This window comes from Cydia pomonella, chromosome 25 (assembly GCF_033807575.1).
Source record: "Cydia pomonella isolate Wapato2018A chromosome 25, ilCydPomo1, whole genome shotgun sequence".
In the NCBI taxonomy this organism is placed as follows: Eukaryota; Metazoa; Arthropoda; class Insecta; order Lepidoptera; family Tortricidae; genus Cydia; species Cydia pomonella.
Window position 1 is genome coordinate 11,206,099 of NC_084727.1, and position 24,759 is coordinate 11,230,857.

The 24,759-nt window shown below is 42.6% G+C and overlaps 2 protein-coding genes across 2 annotated transcripts in view; one reads left to right on the top strand and one right to left on the bottom strand.

Moving 5' to 3' along the window:
* Positions 1 to 21,899, bottom strand: part of LOC133531612 (coiled-coil domain-containing protein 186) — a 44,017-nt gene extending 22,118 nt beyond the window's left edge. Inside the window, 8 exon segments of the mRNA XM_061869927.1 lie at positions 757 to 894; positions 6,687 to 6,846; positions 7,246 to 7,355; positions 8,040 to 8,247; positions 18,688 to 18,785; positions 18,885 to 19,004; positions 19,979 to 20,191; positions 20,586 to 21,899. Coding sequence (XP_061725911.1) covers positions 757 to 894; positions 6,687 to 6,846; positions 7,246 to 7,355; positions 8,040 to 8,247; positions 18,688 to 18,785; positions 18,885 to 19,004; positions 19,979 to 20,191; positions 20,586 to 21,752 — 2,214 coding nt within the window. The 5' untranslated portion in view covers positions 21,753 to 21,899.
* A 714-nt stretch (positions 21,900 to 22,613) lies between these two features.
* The window catches only part of LOC133531593 (kinesin-like protein KIF3A), a 55,120-nt gene continuing 52,974 nt past the window's right edge, over positions 22,614 to 24,759 (top strand). Inside the window, exons 1-2 of the mRNA XM_061869903.1 lie at positions 22,614 to 22,773; positions 23,112 to 23,321. Of these exons, the coding sequence (XP_061725887.1) occupies positions 22,768 to 22,773; positions 23,112 to 23,321 (216 nt within the window). The 5' untranslated portion in view covers positions 22,614 to 22,767. The remainder of the gene's footprint in view (positions 22,774 to 23,111; positions 23,322 to 24,759) is intronic.

Consider the following 24,759-nt stretch of genomic DNA (forward strand, 5'->3'; position numbering starts at 1 on the left):
TTAGCTCTAGGAAGAAGTTTCCCTTTCAGATATACCGCTAAAATGAAAGGGTATCCCCTTCCTAATTGAAAAATAACTTGACACCTGTGCTGTCAACGAGCTAGACACTTTAAATATAAATAAGCAAATTTTTTTTGAAGACAAAGTTGGAAATGGCATAAGCGTTATAATGTATAATTCATAGTCCTTCAAGAGGTTAGCCAAATGAAAGGGTTTTGGTTAGTAACGGCTTTGGTAAGCAAAGCCTTACGAAATGCCCCTTCAAAAACCCTCGAAGGGGATACCGGACCGGTCCCTGATTTTTTTTAATTATCACTCGTGTATAAGGCCGCGTTTTTTTAACGTTTTAAAAACGCGCGTAGCCGGCGCGTTAGCACCGCGTCTGTATCGCTACAAACGCGCGTTGGAGGCGCGTCTGTATCGATATTGTACAGTCGCCCGCAGATATATCGGAATCAATCAATCAAATAATTTATTTGCCAGATTACAGTTTTTGATTATTTGGTAATACAGTGTTTTAATTTAAGCGGAGTGGCCAAGGTGCTTACAAAAATCTTAACTCCTCTATTGTCAAGGCGCTAGAGTGCGTGCTCAGATATTTGTGAGCACCTCGGCCGCTGCGATATATCCTGTACTCCGAAACTCTTGGATCGATTGAATTGAAATTTGGTACAATTCTAAGGTAAAAGTTATTTAAGAAAATTTATTATAATTCTGAAAACGCCTGGGCCTTCAAAAATGGTTATTTTTTTTTACCTTTCTCGCGAGCACCCGACTCTCCTTATGTCTCCTCTCCACTTCTTCTGCGAGTGAAGTCTGCAGTTTACCCACTTCGACCTCGAGCTCTGAGATGCGCTCGCGAAGTGCTGCGTTGTCTGCGCTTAATGCTGAGGCCTGGAAACAATAGGATAATACTTTTATACTAGTATCTACACATACAGGGTAATTACAAAATGGATGCATTTCTTTAACCCTTTGAATGTCACGCCTATTGTGCGCGGCGCGTCATCGACGTCATTGTAAACTTCCACGGAACGCACGAAGGATGATATTGGGTCAGTTGACGTCTTCGGCGGTCAGAAGGTTAGGGAGCTAAACTAGTACATAAATATATTTGCGGCAAATAAGTCCCTACCGTATTAACCACGGGTCAATATTAAAAGTATTCCAAGATAAACTTTAGCGGGGTTAGGGATTGCAATCCGGTCCGGCGGATCCGGTAATCCGGCCGGATCCGGCACTTTTCAGGAGCTACCGGATCCGGTAAAAATCACCGGATCCGGACCGGATCCGGTCAAATAAAAAAAAATGCCTAAATACAGCACGCACTGTGCGGTTTAGATGAGGAAAAGGCGACGGATGAGAGGTATGAACTTGAACAGAGCATGAAACGAATGAAAAAGTTTAAATTTAGTTAAATAAAAATATATTTATTATGACGATGACTGGGAACAGAAGTTGCCTTTCATGTTGGTGGCACGATACGACGATTACATAAATACTGTAATAGAAGGAAAAATTAAACGATGGAGATGGATGGGAAGGCATTTGTAATTTATGCTAAAGAGAAGAAAAGAGTGTCATAATGTTGTGATAGGAGATTAAAAGTAAACAAATGAGCAGGATTAAGTCGGCGGTACTCAACCGACTAGAGCTGGGCTAATCAATATGTGTTACATGTGTGAATGAATATAAGATTGAAAGTTTGAATTGAAAATGAATGTATGAAATGAAATGATAACATTGATAATCTTTAGTTTACTTCGATTTTATATATATATATGATAAAATATTGTTTATTTTCTATTCAAATTTGAGAGAGAATCTTTTGTATTTACAATTTCATCCAATCTTATGCAATTTCCTTAATGGTACATGCTACTCTACGTCTAGCCAATTTTTATATTTGATCCATGTAACTTTTCTTAAGGAGTCCCTTTCCGCGATGGATTTCAATCCTACACTCTATTATTTTTCGCATGAGATCGTCGTGTCGTGTTCCATTCCCTATAATTTACCAATATACTTTTCTGTAAATAAAAAAAGGTAATTTTTTTAAATCATACAGACTACTACTTTCTTGGGCAAAAAATGAGGGAAAATTTAATATCATTTTGGTTAATAGTAAAATATCTTATTTTCTTACTAGAATGGATGTCAACGTTACAAAGAATTCAATCAAGGAACAGTTACGAAAACTTGTCATTTCAAGGAGTTCCAATTCCCACCCCACATCCCATTACCGGGCTTTGGAAACTAATCAAATTTATAATTGTAAACGAAAATTTGAGCACTTGTGAATGGTTATATATAATAAATGACCGATTTCATATTTGGGTTTTTAAGTGATATTGACAAGGTCACACTTTTTACTACTAAGGGTTATTTTATTGTTAAGAAGTTATTTATTAACTTCAAATTATAGTTTTAGGAATAAGTATTACGCAAAAAACTAGAAAAATATGTCATTTAATTAATTTTGATATCCCTATACCAAACCGGATCCGGTCCGGCCGGATCCGGCCGGGTTATGGCCAAAATCCGGCCGCAATTTAAATTTAAATTAAAAATCAATCCGGTTTGCAATCCCTAAGCGAGGTGCTCAAAAATACAAAATTTGTATTTTCATTTTCTGAGTTGATGCCGAAAAATGAGCTTTAACAACAACACTGATTTAAACTTTCACGATTTTTACACATTATTAAATAAATAAATATTATAGGACATTATTACACAAATTGACTAAGTCCCACAGTAAGCTCAATAAGGCTTGTTTTCTAAATGAATTATATAATTATAATTTAATAATGTTTAACAACAATGTTGATAGTTTGCTCTGTCCCCTCATGGGCCACCAGAATTTTATACCAAATCACTCTGCAATTCGGTAACGTTATTGTGCTGGTGCTCCGTCCAGCGTTGTTTGAAGTCTGGCCTCCGCTGCAGAGACGTGAAGGTGGGGTCGGCCGGAAACTAACCCAACTAATCGGGCGCGGATGATAGTTTGTTAAATTAAACACATGTCTGACGATGCACGTAATGCGTTCACCAGCTACCGTATAAATAACCGTTTACAATAAAATGAATTCCTCTAAGTATAGACATAGCGAAATAAGAAGTAATAGAGTGCTCACTCCATATATCAGTTTTGGTACCAAAATGCTTATTATATTCGCAGTCGATATCTAGCATCAAGTAGCGGAACTCTCAGTTATTATTTAATCGAATGGCATAACAAAAATCACAAGTAAATCGAAAATATATCAGGTATGTCACAAGTTTGTATCCAAGGTTTTCAGCCATTGGGCTACGTCAGGAGTAAGTGAGAACAGGTCATCGGGGCTTCCAGGATAGGCTCTGAGGGGGCACTCCTGTACCACGTGTTGGACAGTTTGAGATTCAGCGCCACAATCGCATCTGGGCGAGTCGATCCATCCACAAAGATGTTTAAAATGTGCGGTACGGCCGAACCCTGTCCGCAATCTGTTAAGCTTGCACCATTCATGTCGCGGGAGGCTGAACCCCTTCACTTTCACGCCGGGTGAGATTAGGCTACTAAGAGATCGGGCTGTCTTTGACTGCCAGTCAGAAGTCCATTTTTCTTTAAGACTGAGTCCGGATTCTATTAGGGCCTTAGCCAGCTTACAAGGTGGGTGACGTGATTTGAGTCGATGGTGATAACTGGGGTTGAGGAACTCTTGGCGCCCGGGGAGGTCCACTCTTGCTATAAGTTTCTGGGTTTCCCTTAAAAGTGCCTCTTCCCTTCTCAGTCTGGGAGGTGCAATGTTACATAGGACCGGGAGCCAGTAAGTTGGTGTGGGAAGGATGGTGCCTGAGATGCATCTCATCGACTTATTGAGTTCCACATCGACTCGGTCCGTATGCACACTTTCCAGCCACACCGGTGAGCAGTAATCAGCAGTAGAGTAAACAAGGGCCAGGGCTGAGGTGCGCAGGCAGTCTGCGTTTGCTCCCCACGAAGTACCAGCAAGTTTATTGAGGATGTTGTTCCTGGTTTGCAGTTTTCTAGCCAATTTTGTAAGATGTTCTTTAAATGTGAGTGAACGATCTAAAGTGACTCCCAAGTACTTAGGGGCAAAGTTGTGCGTCAGTCTTTTTCCCTGCCAGTGTACATTTAACTCGTAGTTTGCCAGTTTGTTATGGAGATGAAAGCAGGTGACTTCAGTTTTTGCGGGGTTAGGAGTGAGTCGCCATATTCGCAAAAAGGAGGCCAACCTCTCCAAGTCTTCAGACAAAACTAACTCGAGGGAAGCAAAGTCTTTAGCTTGAGTGGCCAGGGCTATGTCGTCCGCATAAATGAACTTTCTGGCGTTGGTGATGGGAAGATCATGGGTGTATAGGTTGAAGAGCGCAGGAGCTAGAACCGAGCCTTGGGGGAGACCATTATTTAATTTTCGTCGTCGGCTTGATTTGTTGCCAAGGTGAACGGTAAAGAGCCTCTGCGCTAGCATGTTTGAAATGAGTTTCATGATCTTCATGTTTGGGACTACGGAGAGGAGTTTAAATAGTAGCCCTTCTCGCCAGACAGTATCATACGCGGCCGTAAGATCGATGAAGGCGATGCCCGTTTTAAGCCCCTTCTGGAAACCTGCCTCAATATGGGACGTGAGGGCTAGCACTTGATCAGCGCTGTTTCTACCAGCCCTGAAACCAGCCTGCTCGGGTGGTAGTATGTTTTCTATCAGAGGCCCGATGCGCTTTAGCAGCAGCTTTTCTAGGAGCTTATAGCAACTGCTCAGGAGTGCTATGGGTCGGTAGCTTGAGGCGTCACTCGCAGGTTTTCCCGGTTTGAGGAGAGCTATGACTTTGGTCTCTTTAAAAGCTTTTGGGAGGGAATTCGACGACAAAATGTCTGAGAAGAACGCAGCCAGCCAGCGGCGTGAGTTTGGGCCCAGGTTTAGTAGAAACTCGTTGTACACTCCGTCTGTACCAGCCGCCTTTCCCAGTTTCAGGCTTTTAATTGCTTCCGAAACTTCTTCTATGGAGAAAGGTTCGGCTAGACTTGGGTCCGTAGTAAAATTTTGTTTTAGGGCTCGAAACTGATTTTGGATCATCCTGGTGTCTGTCTTCAAACTTTTTGCTCTAGAAGTTTCCACTATCCTGCTGGCGATCAGGTTAGGATGAATGTCTAAGCTAGCAGGTGGAGTCGATATTCTATTTCCAGTGAGTTTATTTAATGTCCGCCAAGCTTTCCTGCTGGAGTGTTTAAAGTCCAATTTAGAGACAGTGTCTTTCCATTTTTCCTCGCGGTTTTGATCCAGTGACTGAAGCAACTCAGCTCCGACATCACAGTCGCCCGTTTTGATGAAATTGTCATAGAGGCGTTCGCTTTCCCTGTTCCATCCGGGAATGTACTCCTTCCTATAACCACGCTTTATATAAGACTTGGCAGTTTTTAGCAACAGGCCCACGAAGCGTCCGTAGTTTCGGGCGGTAGCAGGAATAAAGCGGATGCAGGAATCCACTTTCATCTTATAGGCTTGCCAATCAGCCTTGTTGAAGTTCCATCTTGGAAGTGGCATGGAGTTGACCACAGGTATTTTGATGCCAACTTCCGAGAGCACAGGGCGATGTTGGCTATTGGGAAAGTCGTGTAGGACATTCCTGGTGGTTGACAAGGGGTGACCATTGCAGTCCCGAGTGACGAAAGTCAGGTCCGGGTTATAATCTTTTTTCCACCGCGCCGAGTGAAAGGAGCCTTTGTCTTTGGCATTGAAAACTAAATGTAGGTTGTTACCCTCAGCCCATTGAGCAAGGGCAATACCGTTGGCATCGTCGTTTTTGTATCGCCAGTTAGTGTGGTGGCTGTTAAAATCGCCTGTAAAGATGCAGGGGTGCTCGAAAGTAGGGATAGAGTTATCTTTCCATGATGCACTCGGCGGTTTGTAGATGTTGATTACACGCAGACCGTTGACTTCAATGGCAATTAGGCTGTAATTCCCACCATCGGCGTGGTGGATGAGATTGACATCTTGAAAACTGCTTTTGACGTAGGTAGCAATGCCGTACTTAGGGTGATTTATGGCCTTGATCAGCGTGAAGCCTTGGATGGTTGCCCGGGATTCGAAGTCCTGATCGTCCTTAGTGTGGGTCTCTTGGATTGTGACAACGTCAGCTCTAATATCGTACAGTAACTTTTGCAAGTAGTCCGACTTAGCTTTACTAATTCCTTCCACGTTTCGCTGACATATCCGGATTGATGGGCCGATGTCTTTTGTCGAGTGGCTCTGTAAAGAGCCGTTCGCATATGGTAACATTCCGATTGCATGTATATCTTCGATTCGTGTGAAGCGCTGCGAGGTCCTTCTAGAGAGAACAATGTGCAGCGGCCAAGAGTTGTTGCTCGTTTGGCACCACCCAGGGGACACGTGCAGGGCGACTAAGGGTATTCTTCCTGCGGACGTGAGCAACATTCATCCCCCTCAGTACTCAGAACTCTCAGTACTGCTACGCGACAATAGATATCGCGGCAAACAAAAAGTCTAATGCTGTATGGAGTGAGCACTCTATTACTTCTTATTTCTCTATGGCATAGATTCAATAAAGACACGTCAAGATGGTTTACCCCGTTTCTAATGCTAAAAAAACTAGGTATAGTTCCTTATTTTAAAGCGAATAATTTTTGTAAAACTCCACTTTGAAATGTTAAAATCAATGAAATGTACCTGATCGTCGGTGTGCTGTCTCTGCTGCTGTATGGCGACGTGTTGTGCCGTGAGCCTCGCGGCGTGCTCCAGGGCGGCGGCCTCGCGCCGCGCGCACGTCTCCGCCCGCGCTCGCTCGCGCCCCAGGGCTTCCTCGGCGGCGGCTGCTCGTTCGGTCTCCCTGGCAAAACACGGTTTATTAGGTTATGTTATATGAGAAAAAAGCAGGCGCAAGTTTTACGATTGATAATATGAAGTAACACTTATTACAAATACATAAAGCCCATCCAAACTGTTTTAGGGTAGTTTAGTGTTGTTTACTTATATCTACCGACGGAACGGTTATACGACCGACCGACCGGTCTGGCCCAGTGAGTAGTAACCCTACCTATGAAGCCGATAGTCCTCTGTTCAAATCCCGGTAAGGGCATTTGTTTGTGTGACATTTTGCTGAAACGTCAATGATCCGTGACCACAGCTGGAGCAACCCAGCTGAAACGTCTGATAAGGAAAAATAATGATATTATATCGCATGAAATTCGCCCTAAGCACTAAAACAGAATAATTCTAGACCGTATACCTGTGCAGCTGTGCGCTGAGCGTGTCGGCGAGCGCGGCCTGCGCGCGCAGCGCCGCCAGCTCGGCCGCCTCCTGCTCCAGCCGCGCGTTGTGAGCGAGGAGTCGCTCGATCTAAAATGCGGTGCAAACCGATACTGGACATCAATTATTGTAAGATTAAGGTTGTAATCCTTAATGTTTTTCTGTGTGACAAATTAAACATACCTGTAAAGATTAAACTTCAAAACAAGAGCGTTAAGACCGCCCGTTTTCTGGTCTTCTCTTAAATCAATCTTTTTTTGGTTGATGCTATACAAGGTGGCAAAAAAATATGTGCATTCCCGTTGCCAGGGTAGTTTTGGGATTATACTGAGCAATGTTTCCTATGGGACCAACCCCGAAATCGCGTAAAAAATTTCTGGCTTTTTCATACATTTTAGCTGGTCCATTTTCTGTAGGAGGGTGAAAATTTTTGCCCAAAACCTCCCTGGCAACGGGAATGCACATATTTTTTGGCCACCTCGTATAAATGTGAGAGTATTCTACAAATAAGCCAAAGATACGCCTAACCCCCAAGAGCCCCAAGGCATATCAGCTAGGTCATCAAACTTTTGTAAATTTTGTAAAGGTGTTCAAACCTTCCAACGTGAGCTAAATTACTGGTGCAAAAAGTTGCTTTATGTGAGTGAAACACCGCTCTAGTGCTTCTCCCTCACACCTCAGCCACGTGACTCGTATTACTAGCGACAGCCATATTTCGTTCCTTCACAGTATGTACTGTCGAATTGTTAGGTTGTGTGTATCTCTGTCACTCACCTCAGCCAAGTTACTGGTGTTACTGGCCACGGCCACATCTCGCTCCTTCACGGTACTGTCGAGCTGCTGCGTCGTATGAGCTAGCCGCCGCTCTAACGATTCACGCTCGTGCCGGCATAGTATTAGAGCAGCCATGCTTTCTTTCAACTCGGTCTCTGAAAATAAATGATTCGTAAAACCTTCAGAAATACACAATTTTAATTTTATTCTAAACTTAATAGCATCGTTCGCAGACGTTGCTGCTTGTTAAAATTAATTTTATATCAACAAGATATCATATCAACGAGGTCAACGAGGGTGGGAGGGGGTTAGGGTCGGCAACGCGCATGTAACTCCTCTGGAGTTGCAGGCGTACATAGGCTACGGATACTGCTTACCATCAGGCAGGCCGTATGCTTGTTTGCCACCGACGTAGTATAAAAAAAAATATCATACATATTTAGCATTTGTTTGACAAAAAAAAATCCTGCATGTGTAAGATATCGGCAATTTACAATCTTGGAGAGTAAAATTCACAGAAAACAAAAAAAATATGTCAAAAAAACGATTCAAGTCACCAAATATCAGTCCGTACTACATGCCCCATCATGTATTAATCAAACAAGAAAAACGAACAACGAAGCTGAGAGTAGTTTTTGACGCTTTTGACGACATTCGCGTATGCGAGGAGCCGACCGACCGGAAGTTGTTCCAATAACATTTTAACAGTCTGCGCCGTGCGCTTGATGTGTATGCGCGTATGCAACGGGCGGTAGGCACTCTGCCTGTTACGAGTTTTATAATGTCATCTGTGAATTTAGTGAAGTGCATTAACTGCAATTTAGTTGTGAATGAGACGCTGTGTTTTATACAAAATAAACACATGATTATGGAAAGTGACAGTTTAGTGAAAATATGCTCTTCAGCGTTCAGTGTAGAAGACATCGAGAAGGCTAAATCTTTACTTTTTCACTCTATTTCGACAGAACTGCGCAATATCAAACGCAAGACAAAGAGCAAGGAGGGGAAAAGTAGCAAGGATTTGTTTGACATCATCAATGTTTTTAAAGTAACGGACAGTGAGAAGTTACCCGTGTTCGTGGCCTGTGACCTAAATAAGCTTCCTCCGATAACCTGGGATCACCTGGATGTGTCAAGATTTCTTAAGGACATCACGGTGCTTAAACAGGATTTGGAAATCATAAAGGATACGTATGCTTCCAAATTACTCGTACAACAGATGAAACAAGAATTAATGTGCAACAGATACGACACAGTGGTAAACGATAGTCATCAAGAAGTGGATTTTAATTTTTCGCAAAAAGCCAACATTAATAACCGCCGAGGGGCGCATAACGTGCATTTAAATTTGAATAGTGGACCAATAGGCCTTCCACCGCACTTGTCATTTCGGTCTGGTACGGAAAACGATGAGGCGAGTCACCGTGCGGGCGATACCGGTTGCGTCGAGTTGCCGTCTCGCTCGCGCGTACGTACAAGCTCCGTAGCATCTGCTTCATCGGCCGAAGTGCTCCGCGATCAGCGCGAAGCCAATACTGCGCTTTCTGTATCGGCAGCGCTTGCGCAGCCGAATGACGTTTCGTATCATGCTACTGTCGCGAGTCACTTAGGTCGAGAATCATCATCTGGAAGCGGGGAGCTGAGTGGGCATTCATCGTTAAAGAATGTTTCTAAGGCGCAGGATAAATCTTTTGTAGACGTACTTTTGGCACCGGGGGAGTGGAAGCGAGAAGAAACGAACTCTGAGTGGGTTACTGTGCAGAAAAAGCGCTATAAGAACCGGTTTATTGGCGATAAAGGAACAGCTACAACAAACACCAATTGCAATTTTAGAGCAGCCGAGCCCAGGATTCCGTTGTTTATAAACAATGTTGACAGGAGTACGTTGCCGGGGGACATTGTTGATTACATTCGGGAAAAAACAAATATTAAAGTCACACTTGTAAAAGTATCTATGAAGCAAGATAAGGACTATGATGCTTACAAGATGTTTGTGCCTAGGCAAAGTCTGGACATTTTTATGAATGAAGCGCTATGGCCTAAGAATATTTCATTCAGGCGTTTCATTCATTTTAAAAATAGGCAGATAGACTCAGCTGTTTAGATAAATAAATCATAAAATATTTTAAATGTATAATAATAATTTGAGTAAATGAAATTTTGTTAGTTATAATTGTAAATCAGTCACGCGCTCTGTTGACTATGTTAGATCTTTATGTAAACATGCCCATATTATAGCTTTGCAGGAACATTGGCTATTTAATCACAGCTTGGCATATTTAGGCAGCATTGATGACAGCTTTGGTTTTACGGGCAAGTCTAGTATCGATGACACTGTAGGTATAATACGCGGTAGGCCATATGGAGGAGTAGCGTTATTATGGAAGAAAAGTGCGTTCGACTCAGTGTCTGTGATTGACTGTGCTAGTGATCGGCTCGCTGCAATTAAGGTGCAAGTTTGCGATCGTTCGTTTTTGGTGTTTTCGATTTACATGCCCGTCAACCATGCTGACAACTTGAGTGACTTTACAGAGTGCCTGAGTGAAGTATGCGCTATCGTGGAGAGTGTTGAGCTATCCTCAGTTTATATACTAGGAGATTTCAATGCGCATCCGGTTAGCTTGTTTGGTCGTGAATTATTGAAGTTTTGTGAGGATCAGTCGTGGTTATGCGCGGATATTGTTAAGTTAGGCGTAACGTCCGATACTTTTACGTATGTGAGTGATGCACACGGTTGTACGCGCTGGCTTGACCATTGTTTAGTGACCGAGGCAGCGATGCAATCAGTGACGTACGTGAAGGTGCATTACGGGGCAGTTTGGTCTGACCACTTAGCCTTGGAAATCAGCTGTGACATAAATGTTTTGAAACCTGTTCAAAGTCTGCCCAGCAATATGTATAATAAGGTATTGTGGGGACATAGGGATGCTGCACAAATCGAAAAATACCATTATTTATGTAATGAGGGACTTAGATGTATAGACTTCCCGACGGAGTTTACTGAATGTTGTGATGGTTTGTGTAATAAACGTGAACACAGAGTAGTGATAGATCATTTATATAATAAGATTGTTAATACGCTAAAATATGCGAGTGAGGCGAGTGCATCTGGGTCTAGTTGTAGGAACAGGAAAAGAAAGTGTGTGGTAGGCTGGAACAAGCATGTTTATCCTGCTCACAAAGAAGCCAGGCACCATTTCTTGCAATGGGTATCGCATGGTAAACCATCGAGCGGGCCCTTTTATGAGCGGATGGCGGTAACTAGGCGCATTTTTAAGTCTAGGCTGAAATGGTGCCAGGATAATACTGAACGGATAAGGATGGATGTTTTAGCTGCGCATCACGCTAAAAAAGATTTTAAGAGTTTTTGGAAACACACGAATAAACTGAACCCTAGGTCGTCTGTCCCTCTCGGTGTCGATGGTTGCAACGAGCCCGCGGACATAGCAAACATGTTCAAGGACACGTTTTTGGTTAAGCCACTAAATAGTCAGGCAAGTACTCGTCAGGCGGTGAAGAGTGTCACCGGAAGGTGTGGGTCGCCTATTAAGTTTGACGCGGCAGGGGTAGCTTCAGTCGTGCGTAATATGACCAGGGGTAAATCTCCTGGTCATGATGGTATTAGTATTGAACATCTTAAGTATGCTGGAGGGCACCTGCCGCGTGTGTTAGCGATGTTTTACACACTGGCGGTTCGTCACTCGTATCTGCCTGACGAGTGTATGAAAACGGTGGTTGTACCAATAATCAAGAATAAAACTGGTGATCCGACGGATAAGTCCAACTATAGACCCATATCACTAGCGACCACTGTAGCTAAGGTGTTGGACAGTTTGCTTGATCGACAGCTGTGTAAATACCTTAAGTTGCATGATGCACAGTTTGGTTTCCGAGCTGGGTTATCGACCGAAACAGCAATTCTTTGTCTCAAGCACACTGTCCGATACTACACCGATAGGAAAACGCCGGTTTACGGGTGTTTTCTTGACCTATCTAAAGCTTTTGATATGGTGTCATACGACCTACTATGGCATAAGCTGCGTACAGAGACAGACGTACCAGAGGAGGTAATAGGTGTGTTTGATTATTGGTACAATAACCAAACGAATGTCGTCAAGTGGGGCAACGCGTTTTCTGATGAGTACAGGTTGAGGTGCGGGGTGAGGCAGGGGGGGTTATCCTCTCCGCGTCTCTTCAACCTGTACATCAATGCGCTCATAGAGAGTCTCAGCAGCACCAGGGTCGGATGTGCCATAGCCGGGGAAATGGTAAACAATATCAGTTACGCAGATGACATGGTGCTGTTGGGGCCCTCTGTTTGTGCAATCAGAAAACTTTTGAGCATGTGCGAGGAGTATGCCGTGACGCATGGACTTAGGTACAATGTGGCTAAAAGTGAGGTTCTAGTTTTCCAGCCGCGAGAGCATAAGGTGGATAGGGTGCCGGATGTCTCGCTGTATGGAGTACCTCTTAATAGAACCAAGAAATTCAAGTACCTGGGTCATTGGGTCACGGAGTGCCTCTCGGACGATCCAGACATTGAGAGGGAGCGCAGGGCGTTGGCTGTCCGGGGCAACATGGTGGCTCGCAGGTTTGCACGATGTACAAGGGAAGTTAAAATAACCCTATTTAAGGCATATTGCCAGTCCTTGTACACGTGCAGCCTGTGGGTTAACCATACTCAGAGGGCAATAAACGCCTTGCGCGTTCAGTATAATAACATACTAAGGATGCTGTTGGGTCTTCCTAGGTACTGCAGCGCTTCTGGTATGTTTGCGGACTCACATATAGATAGTTTCCCGGCCATATTGCGAAAACGGACAGCTTCCATTATGCGCCGTGTACGGGAGAGCCCAAACAGCATCCTGAGCCTGGTGGCAAACAGGCTAGATTGCCCGATTGCTAGACACTGGCACAGTCTTCATATTCTTACATTTTAATTTTTAATTTTAATTGCAGTTATTTGGGAGAATCAACTTTTTAGCGTCACTCGTTGCCATGGTTACGATTAGTTGTCCAGGGGACAAAAGTTCATTAAAATACTGATTTTATGGTACTTAAATGTATTAAACTTGCGTTTTTGTGGTTGTTATAACCAATGTCCATAATGGGCCCCCTACTAAGCATGTTAATAGAACGGCATACAACGTCTCTTCAAACAAACTGTCCCACTGTTGTCCCTTGGACAACGGGACAGGATAACAAAACAAAAAAAGTTGATTCACCCATTTATAGTTTATAGGAAGCTTGACATTTTAATTTATTTTATCCTTGTTTATTAAATCCATTTATTATTTTAATTTAATCAATGAAATGCTTAATCATGTAAATTTTAATGTCTAGTTTTTAAATCGATTTAAATTTTCGTTTTTATTTTAATTCTTTTTATAAATGTTATATGTATATGGATCAATGTTGTCTGCAATAAATGATTTAATAAAAAATTAAATATCTAACTACTGTGCAGGCTGCAGGAGCTCTAAATTCCTGGCAAGTAGTAAAAAACTCGGCCCGTTCCGTGGGAATCGTACTTAAGTTGATTGTCTTTGATGATGAATTTCAAAATTTTACTGAGAACGCAATAGTAGTTTTTACTGTAATTACAAAAATGCGTAGACTAGGTCACGTACGTCACGCGTATCATAAATAAAGACCAGTGCAGCAGTTAGTGAATGCAAAAACCCAAAATATCAAGCACTTGTCAAGTTGTCACACCAAACGTACTTTAATTAGGGTTTACTTTACATTGGAAATCTCATTAACAATTAATGGAAAAGCTGAACTCCAGTATGCATACCTTTGGACGCGCGATTGCAAGATCCTCATGCGTAAGACCGACACATCTAAAATCGTCGCGATAAATAATGATTCGGATCTTTTAAAGTTAAAGTGACTATGTTATATTATTATGTACATGTATGCATGTGAATACGATTATTATATACTCTATTGTTGCCCTTTGTCTTTAAAAATAACTGCCAAAGTACTTTTCGTCAATTTAGCACTAATCACATCATTCGTTAATTATTTGTTCACGACTATTGTGGACAGACCTGCATGCGCGTTACATTATTGTGAATGTGAATGCTGTCGTTATCTCAACCACTTATATGTACCTACATACGCCCGCCGCAATGCCACAAATACTTTACCTGTTAATAAACAATATATATGCTCTTGTATTCTATTATTTTATAATACCTCAACTGCTTTAAACTATAACGGTGCCTTTTTAGTTACTACTGCTGTTAATAGCTACACACAGTATATATATATACGCCTATGCTATGTTCTTACATTTAAAATAGTGCAAATAAATATATTCTTTATCTTCAATGACAGATAAGCTATTTAACGGTTATTATCAAAACGTACGGGGACTACGAACTAAATCGCATAGTTTCTTTTCACACCTTGCCCTGGCCGATTACGATTTTATCTGTATCACTGAATCCTGGCTGACCTCAAATTTTTATGACAGAGAATATGTTGACGAAAGATACATAGTATATAGATGCGACCGCTCGGAAGCCGACAGCGGCGCCGCGCGCGGCGGGGGCGTGCTGGTGGCGGCGCGCCGCGAGCTGCAGCCGCTGCGCCGCGCCTGGCCTTGCCCCTCCCCCGCGCATGCAGAGTGTGTTTGGATTTCGCTCCCTGTTTCTAACGATCACAACAATAATTCTCAGTGTAAATACTTAAATATAGCATGTGTATACATTCCGCACGGACCTAACCACATGGATGCTGTCGAATCATTTTTTGACATAACTTCTCGACTTATTCTCGATCACCCTAACGATGTATTCCTTATTACCGGGGACTTTAACATCTCCCATGCCGAATGGTTAGATGGAGGATCCGGTGCACTATCTTTAAATAGTTCTAGTAATGTTTTAGTCCAATTTTTACATGATTTTATGGCCCTCTGCAATTTAAATCAATTTAACTATATTGTTAATGTAAATAATCGTGTCCTTGACCTCATATTTAGTAGCGGGCTTTGTACAGTCCTCAGGTGCAATTTTCCTTTGACTCCAGAGGATATGCATCATCCGGCATTAATTTTAAATTTAAAACTTAATTATACTGCGTCAATCAAACCTGCCAAAACTCTTATATATAAATTTTATTCAGCAAATTATGATGATATTAATAGCGACCTATTAAATGTAGATTGGGAAACATTCTTCAATAATTTAAATGTCGAAGGTTGCGTAACCAAGTTTTATAATTTGTTATATACCTTAATAGACAAACACGTACCTTGCCGTTATTCCAGAAACTCGTGTACAAATTATCCTGTATGGCATAGTAGGTCATTAAGAAAGATTTTGAAAGAAAAAAGAAAATATCATAAATTATGGAAATGTTATGGTAACCCGTTAGATTATGAAAGTTTTACAATCTTAAGAAAAAGGGCTGAAAAAATTGAAAATGAGTGTTACAGGAATTATATAGATAGTTCCGAGGATAAAATAAATTCACATGTAAAATATTTTTGGAAATTTATTAAGTCTTCAATGTCCAATAATGGTATACCACAAACAATGAATTACAGGGGGGTTTCAGCATCCGACGGGGAAAGTATTTGTAATATGTTCAGTGATCACTTCCAATCAGTCTTTGAACAGTCCACTTTGCCACCTCTGGACATTAACTCTCTGGAACCTCCGCCAGAGCCAGTTTTAAACTTTAGTGGTATCATTTTGACAAATGAAATTGTCCTCAAATATCTGAAATCTGTTGATATAAATAAGGGCGCTGGACCTGATCGTATACATCCTTTACTAATTAGTAAATGTGCTGATACTTTGGTTGTTCCCGTCACTAAAATATTTCAGCAGTCTATCAAGGAGGGGAAAGTCCCGCAAATCTGGAAAACGGCGTGGATCACACCTATACCCAAAGGTTCTATAAGTCAGGACATCGAAAAATATAGGCCTATCTCCAAGTTATGCCAATTCAGTAAAATATTAGAGAAAATTGTTACTGATCAATTGTCATACGCTGTCCGGCGTCATATCAATCCGAGTCAGCACGGGTTCTACAAGGGCCGAAGTGTGGAGAGTAATCTTTTGTCCTTTAGTGAAGTCATACTAGATGCCATGGATAATAAGTATCAAGTCGACGCAGTTTACACAGACTTCGCCAAAGCGTTCGATAAAATTTCTTACAATACGCTTTTGGTGAAACTTTGGAACCTTGGCATCCACGGTGATCTTTTTCGATGGGTAAAATCTTATATAGAAAATAGGTCCCAAAGTGTTGTACTCGGAGGTTTCTCATCGGCTTTTAAAATAACTACTTCAGGTGTCCCACAAGGGTCCCATTTGGGTCCGTTATTATTTATTTTATACATAAATGATATCACGGAGTGTCTAACAAATTCAAAAGCTCTTTTATACGCCGATGATACTAAATTATTTCGAGTCATTAAAACTGACGTCGACTGTGCTCTGTTGCAGGATGATTTAACTAGGTTTGAAACTTATTGTGTGGAAAATAATCTGTTTTTAAATAGTGACAAATGTTCAGTTATTACTTTCACGCGGAAAAGGGATCCCATTGCATTCAGTTACCGGCTGTGTGGCAGTACTCTAACACGACAGCACAGTATACGTGACCTAGGGGTGTTAATGGATGCAAAACTAACGTTTAACCCTCATATAGATCATATTTTAAACAAGGCATATAAACAACTGGGTTTCGTTCTTCGCGTGGCAAAACCTTTTCGAAGACCTCTCACTTATAAACTTCTTTATAATAGTTACGTTCGCAGCAGATTGGAATTTGCTTCTGTGGTTTGGAATCCTTTGTTTAATGTCCATAAGACTCGAATTGAAAGACTCCAGAAAAAGTTCATTAAAGCACTGGAATTTCGAGTGGGTCGTAACTATGTAAATTACGCTTCCTCGGCTACACATCATAATATCCAGCCACTTTCACTTAGACGGTCCTGTACAGATTTAGTATTTTTATTCAAAATTATTAATAATATTGTAGATGCCCCCGACTTATTACATAAAATTGGTTTCCGTGTCCCCCGTAGAAATGAACGTAGTTGTCGCAGTAAGGCATTATTTAGCATTTCTAACAGCAGAACGAAATACGCACAGCATTCATATATTGGGCGCGCATGTAGGCAGTACAATGAAAAATGTATGGACGCAGATTTGTTTTGCAATTCATTAGGCCTCTTTAAAAGAGCAGTATATTCTTTTCTAAAATAACGGTGAAAAGTTGCAGCAACCTGATAATAGGTACCTGTGATTTAAGTATTTTCTCAGTTCTCTACATATATATATATATATATATATATTTTTTTTTTATATATAAATTTACGCTTTTGTTATGTACGCTATAAGTTTACACTATTATTATTTTTTCAATTGTACATCGAATAATTTAAAATTAGGAAACTATAGGTCTGTAACGAAATCAATCCATAGCTATTAGCTAAGTTGCTCATATGTTTATTTTAAGACTGTTTGTTTCTCAATAAATTAAAAAAAAAAAAAAAAAAAGTCTGTGATCATACGAGGTTAGTACTACTTCGTAATTGAAATCGTTTATGGGTCCCGTAAGAAAGCTACGGACCTCTACAAACACTCACCCGTCTGTCTAGCGGCCTGCGAGCCGCAGGCGCCGGCCACGGCCGCCTGCAGCTCCGACACCTGCGCGGTCTGCGCTGTCCTCACCCACCTGTGCTACTGCACCACACTACTCACCCATCTGTCTAGCGGCCTGCGAGCCGCAGGCGCCGGCCACGGCCGCCTGCAGCTCCGACACCTGCGCGGTCTGCGCTGTCCTCACCCACCTGTGCTACTGCACCACACTACTCACCCATCTGTCTAGCGGCCTGCGAGCCGCAGGCGCCGGCCACGGCCGCCTGCAGCTCCGACACCTGCGCGGTCTGCGCTGTCCTCACCCACCTGTGCTACTGCACCACACTACTCACCCATCTGTCTAGCGGCCTGCGAGCCGCAGGCGCCGGCCACGGCCGCCTGCAGCTCCGACACCTGCGCGGTCTGCGCTGTCCTCACCCACCTGTGCTACTGCACCACACTACTCACCCATCTGTCTAGCGGCCTGCGAGCCGCAGGCGCCGGCCACGGCCGCCTGCAGCTCCGACACCTGCGCGGTCTGCGCTGTCCTCACCCACCTGTGCTACTGCACCACACTACTCACCCATCTGTCTAGCGGCCTGCGAGCCGCAGGCGCCGGCCACGGCCGCCTGCAGCTCCGACACCTGCGCGGTCTGCGCTGTCCTCACCCACCTGTGCTACTGCACCACACTACTCACCCATCTGTCTAGCGGCCTGCGAGCCGCAGGCGCCGGCCACGGCCGCCTGCAGCTCCGACACCTGCGCGGTCTGCGCTGTCCTCACCCACCTGTGCTACTGCACCACACTACTCACCCATCTGTCTAGCGGCCTGCGAGCCGCAGGCGCCGGCCACGGCCGCCTGCAGCTCCGACACCTGCGCGGTCTGCGCTGTCCTCACCCACCTGTGCTACTGCACCACACTACTCACCCATCTGTCTAGCGGCCTGCGAGCCGCAGGCGCCGGCCACGGCCGCCTGCAGCTCCGACACCTGCGCGGTCTGCGCTGTCCTCACCCACCTGTGCTACTGCACCACACTACTCACCCATCTGTCTAGCCGGCCTGCGAGTCGCAGGCGCCGGCCGCGGCCGCCTCCAGCTCCGCCACCTGTGCCGTCAGCTTCTCCACACGCTCTGCGCTGTCCTGTAACATGAATGTTTATTAAACCAAGCCATACTGTATATTAATATTATAAATGCCAATGGCAGCTGCCCCCTGGCGACGCCCTAGCATGGTTCATACCTTGTAGGCGTCCATCTCCATGCGCAATTTGCTCTGTGTCCACTTGAGCCTTCCCTCCAGCTCTTTCACCTCTTCTCTAACCTTCGCTAGCTCGCGTTCACTATTCGCAAGCTCGTGGCACTGCAAAAAATGATTCATTAAGCAAGGTTTACACTAGCAAGAACTTGCATGCAATCTTCATTACATTCAGTCTTCAATAATATGTTTATATACCTACAAATTCGTACGGAACCCTCGTTGGACGAATCCGACTCGCACTTATCCGGTTTTTTTATTTCTATTTCTACATTAAACCAGTGGTTATTGACTTTTTAGTAAAAAGACTGATAAAGTGATGATTAGCTTGACAAAACGAATTTTATGCCAACAACCCGACCCCATAAAGGTAGGAGACGAATTTGTCGTGAAATCGAATAAATTCAACTTCCTTGGGTCCATGCACGCACGTGCACTGCACGAATTTGGTGAAATCGATCACGAAGTCCAAGCCCGAATAAGTGCTGCTTGGGCAAAATGGCGCCACTATATGGTAGCGAGACCTGGCCTGTCCTCGGGGGACATGTCCAGCAGCTTCACGTCACCGAGATGAAGATGTTGCGATGCGATGGATGACTGTCCTTACGCGATCAGATCGCATACCTATCGAACACATTCGTGGCAGCCTGGGAATCCGTGACGTAGGGGATAAGCTGCAGGAAAGTTGCCTCCGATGGTATGGCCATATAAGCCACAGACTAGTAGACTATGTCGGAAATAGATGCCTCGACCTCACTGTCCAAGATCCTAGATCACGCGGTAGGGCTAAGAAGCGCCGGCTGGACGTCGTGACATGAAAGAGAACAATCTCACACATGAGGATGCCGAAGACCGGGAAAAGTGGAGGTGATTAAGTAGGAAAGCGGACCCTGGTGTTAGGCCGGGAGAATGCTAGGTTGAAGGAGAAGAACCACCAACTGTATGGAAGTAGGTAAATACTTTCTACAACGAGAAACTCAACAGAAGATTATTCTGCTCTTAAACTGGTTGACCACTTTGGACACTTCCAGGGACCACAGTGGATAAGAAGCAGTTATGAACAGTGTGGACACCGGTACCTTGTCGTCATAGAGCTGGCACACGCGCAGCTTGTCGTCGCGGGCGGCGCGCAGCTTGGCGGCCGCCAGCTCGGCCTCGGCGGTGGCCGCGCGCTCCCGCGCCGCGCTTTGCTCCGCCATCTTGCGCGCCTCGATGGCGGCTCGCTCGACGCTCGCGTAGCGCATCACGGCTGCGTCTTTTTCTCGCTCCGCTTGCTCTACGCGTTTTGACATCTGGAAATCAATGATAAGAAATGATTTTAACCTCTTGTCAGCATATAATACCGATCCTAATTGTTGTTTGTTGGACCCAGGTATGGCCTTAAACTATGTCCAAAAGAGAGGTATGGGAACTGAGAATTTCATCTCTCTTTGTTTGGTGGGGCACAGCACAGGGGATGTCAATCCAGATCTAGAGCAGAGCCCAAATGGAGAAGTCTGTCACCAAATTTTATAAAAATAATTGCATTATCATATTAAAATCACATCTAAACAAAGATATTTGAGTTACTTTTGGTCCATAGATGAAGAGCCGTTGGACTATGGTGGATTTCTTAATTTTATATTAAGGATTAGGATTAAGGAATATTTATAGTTTGTCCAAAAAACAGTCAAAAATCCAACTCACCAAATCCATTTTAGTCTCCAATTCTCTAAAAGTCTGGTCTCTCTCCGTCAGCTTGTCTGCCTGCTGTTTCACAGTCTCTCTCAATGCCGTGTTCTCTTTCCTCTGCTCTGCTAACACTCGCTCCAAGGACTCCACCTGTAGCCTTAACACATCTCCCTTTACATCATCCTCTAAATTCATATTTAACGTCTCAGTCTCATTAGGAATCTCTGTTTTAGTATTCTCTATCCCATTCGTAATCTTCTCATCATTTTGTTCATCTTCAAATATATCATTCATTACTTTCCCATTAGGCATTGGTTTTACAGTTTTCATATACGGTATATGGCCTGCTCTATGTGTGTATGCATTCTTCAAACTGCCGCTTACAGAAGAGAAGATCCCATGGACATTTTTAACAATACTTCCTAGATCTTGTGACAGTAGTTCTTTAGGTAACCGTGTGTATCGTACATCGAGATTTGTATTAGTGTTCGTTTCTGGGATTGCCTGAGTAGCGCTTACTTTATTCTTCTGGCTTTTGAACTGGGACAATACTGCATCTTTATCTACACTTTGGTCCATTTTAATGTCAACTGATATGTTTTCTGCACTCCGACTGTACGGTGACTTGTTTATTGTTACATTAGTGTCTATTGTATCATTTAAACTTACGGTTGATGTTGCCAAGTTTTTATTTGCGTCAAGATTTGGTTGTTTATTTAAAGAATCATTAGAAGCACTGTTTGTTTTGTTATCCATGGTAATTTGAATATCTAAATTATCCCCGTTTTGTGAAGTTACTGATAATTTGTGAGCTAAGAGCCCTTCAGAGTTATTTAAATTGTCATGCTGGCTGGTTGAAAGTTCTTCAAGGTTGGAGACGTTGTCAGACGTATTAGCACCAGGAGAGCTAGCACCAGAGGACGAAATAGGAGAAGAAACTCCAGTGTCAGTGACATCCACCAGCACTTTTGACTCGCCTTTTTCATCATTATTTTTTAGCTGCCTGGCTGAGCTAGGTAACTCGCACGAAGTTACATCCTCTGTCAATCCTGAGGAGTTAGCCTCCAGGCCAGAATCAGTCGCCAGATCGCGTTCAGACCCATTTCCTTTAGTGGGTTCGTCGACGTCGACATCCGCAATATGGGCACGGTCCTGCTGGACTCCCGCTTCTTCGGAGGACATTGCTACGGCATTTAATTAATTGAACCGTCGAACTAGTGATTTTAAAAGCATACGATAAAGCGCGTAAGCCATTTAGGCTGAGATTTAGACTAACTTTTTGTGAACGAAAATAAACATCTAGTTTGACATTTTCTTTCAGAGGTGTTTTAATAGATAAGAAACTCGAGAACTCGACACGATGATAAAAAAATATTCTATTTTACCTTTATTTCTCACTAATAAATTTACTGAGAAATTTATTTTGTATAAACTTTTACGAAAAAGAAATATAAATATGATGTTCAGTCTTGACTAAGTTTGTTATTTTGACATTTTTGGATAATTTTCGGGATAAAAAAGAAATGCTCTATAAAACACCTATTTCTAAAGGTTAGTACACAAGTATGTAGAATAACATAGTTTTCTCTAATAATATTCGCCAATTCCTTTTAGTATAAAATCATTCAATAGTTTAGTACATTGATAAGTTTATGAAAAATATATAATTGACAATTAATATCACACTAATTACTATTTACATATTTATTGAAATACGCTTATGTGTTTGTAGCTTTATGGGCCCCACATACGAGCGGCTCCAATCAAGTTGAAATACCATATAAATACCAACTTCCGGTGTGTGCTGCCATTATTTGACAATAAACTTTTTGTATTTTAGGATTAATCATAACAAATGAATATTTAGGAACATTTAGAAGAATAACATGCTAAAATAGGAAAAATATTACTTTGTACTTTATACTTATAAATTTGTTCTTATTGGTTTTTATTCATATTACTCTTATTAGAAACAGCTTGTTTGTAGTGAATCCATTTCTTTTTTCATTTTACATGGCAACAGAACTGAAAACGTCTTGTCATTCCGATTTCATCATTTCAAAAGGAATAGGAAACCCTGAAAAACTAGGTCGTGAGTATTGATTTTTACCTAATATCCGACAAACGTACGCGTTGCGCGGCTTTGTGCAAACCGATTTATTGTGTTCGTGTTCGCGTCGAGGCGGAGTCGTCCAAAATGCCCGTAAGTATAACCGTTGGCTATCATGTGATTTCCGGAAATCATGTCACGATGATTTCATAACTCGTTTCCTTTCCTTTCATTTGCAAAAACCACATGGGGATTTTATTGCACGTTTTTTTTGCTAATTCTCAAGTCTCTTTCAAATAGTTTATTAGTAATAATAGTAATTATAGCTGTTCTGGGAATGAGTCATAACGTATTTCGCGTTTCAGGGTCACTTACAAACCGCCTACGTTTGCGACATAGTAACTGCGCACTGGCGATTGATTCGGTTTAGAACGTAGCAGGAGCCCGTGCGGGGCGGACGTGTCGAGTGTTGACGTATTGTCTGTTGGCAGGATGGGGAGTCAGGGGCGACGGTTGAGAATGTCCGCGTGGTGGTGCGGGTGCGGCCGATGGACGAGCGGGAAAAGCTGGAGGGCGCGCCGTGCTGCGTGTCCGTGGACGCCGTGCACGGCACCGTGGCCGTGACGCGCTCCAACGCCGTGCCGCCCGAACCGCCGAGAGTCTACGCCTATGATGCCGTGTTCGACTGGACCACTAGCCAGGTACGTGTTAGGACTCTGCTCTAAGAACCTTCTAGACTTTATTAGATTTCAGTCTAATTGGAAATGGTTTTTCCAAGTTAATTCCGATGCAAATAGGATTAAAGTTCTAAGCTAGGTCTTATTTGAATTTACATTCTTTCGAATAAATCTTATTAATTAGATACTTTCAATCGTAATGTCACTGATGACAATGCATTAGTATATTAGGGAATTAATCAATTGCAGAATTTCTATTATTAACACCTTTGGGTTATTTTAGACATAAGCGTTACATTTTATCTAACAGTGCGGTCCTTTGTAGTAAGATACCTTATCAGGGGTTGTAGACTGATAGTACATATTTGCTGATAGTATATCACATATTTGACACAGTTTTGCCGATTACATTGTGTTCTATCCTCACTACAGATGGCCTATCGCAAACACCTAAGTTTGCAAATTTCGGGCATATTTCTCTTTTACTCCAATTAAGGTGTTATTAGAGTGACAGAGATAGTTATTAACTGGCTGTTTGTAGACTGTCCTGCATGGAAATAAGGCACATTCGTGAGCAATTAAGTTATTAAGTTGCATCCACACCGCAGTTCCTTTTTTTTTAATGTGTCCAAGTGTCACTGCTACATTAGGTAACTAATCAATATATGGGGACAATCTTACACAGATTGATCTAGCCCCAAACTAAGCAAAGCTTGTACTATGGGTACTAGGCGACAATATACATATGTATGTAGATAAACACATATAGATAGAAAACAACCATGACTTGAAAAATGTATGTGTTCATCACACAAACAAATGCCCTTACCGGGATTCGAACCTAGGACAATCAGCTATTCGGCTTCATAAACAGGGTCACTACCCACTAGGCCAGAAGACCGGTCATCTATTTGTAACAACACATAAATGTTAACTTAAGTTAGTAGTAGTAAACTCTTAATTGTACAAGAATACAATTAAATAAATAAATAAATATTATGGGACATTATTACACAAATTGACTAAGTCCCACAGTAAGCTCAATAAGGCTTGTGTTGAGGGTACTTAGACAACGATATATATAATTATTTATAGATACTTAAATACATAGAAAACACCCATGACTCAGGAACAAATATCCATGCTCATCACACGAATAAATGCCCTTACCAGGATTTGAACCCGGGACCATCAGCTTCGTAGGCAGGGTCACTATCCACTAGGCCAAACTGGTCGTAAAATTAAAGTAACTTACAATTAGGAAAAATTAAGTACAGAGGCGAACTTATCCCTTTGAGGGATCTCTTCCAGTTAACACATTTACTGCTAGCTCTTTGTTCATAGATGCTTTTCGCTACATACGGTTTTCCGCGGGTTATCGGCTACGTTTATAGCGTGTAGCTCGCGCTGGCACTGGAATGTCATTTCATTTCAAAAAAATGTTTTTTTTTTTGGGTAATGG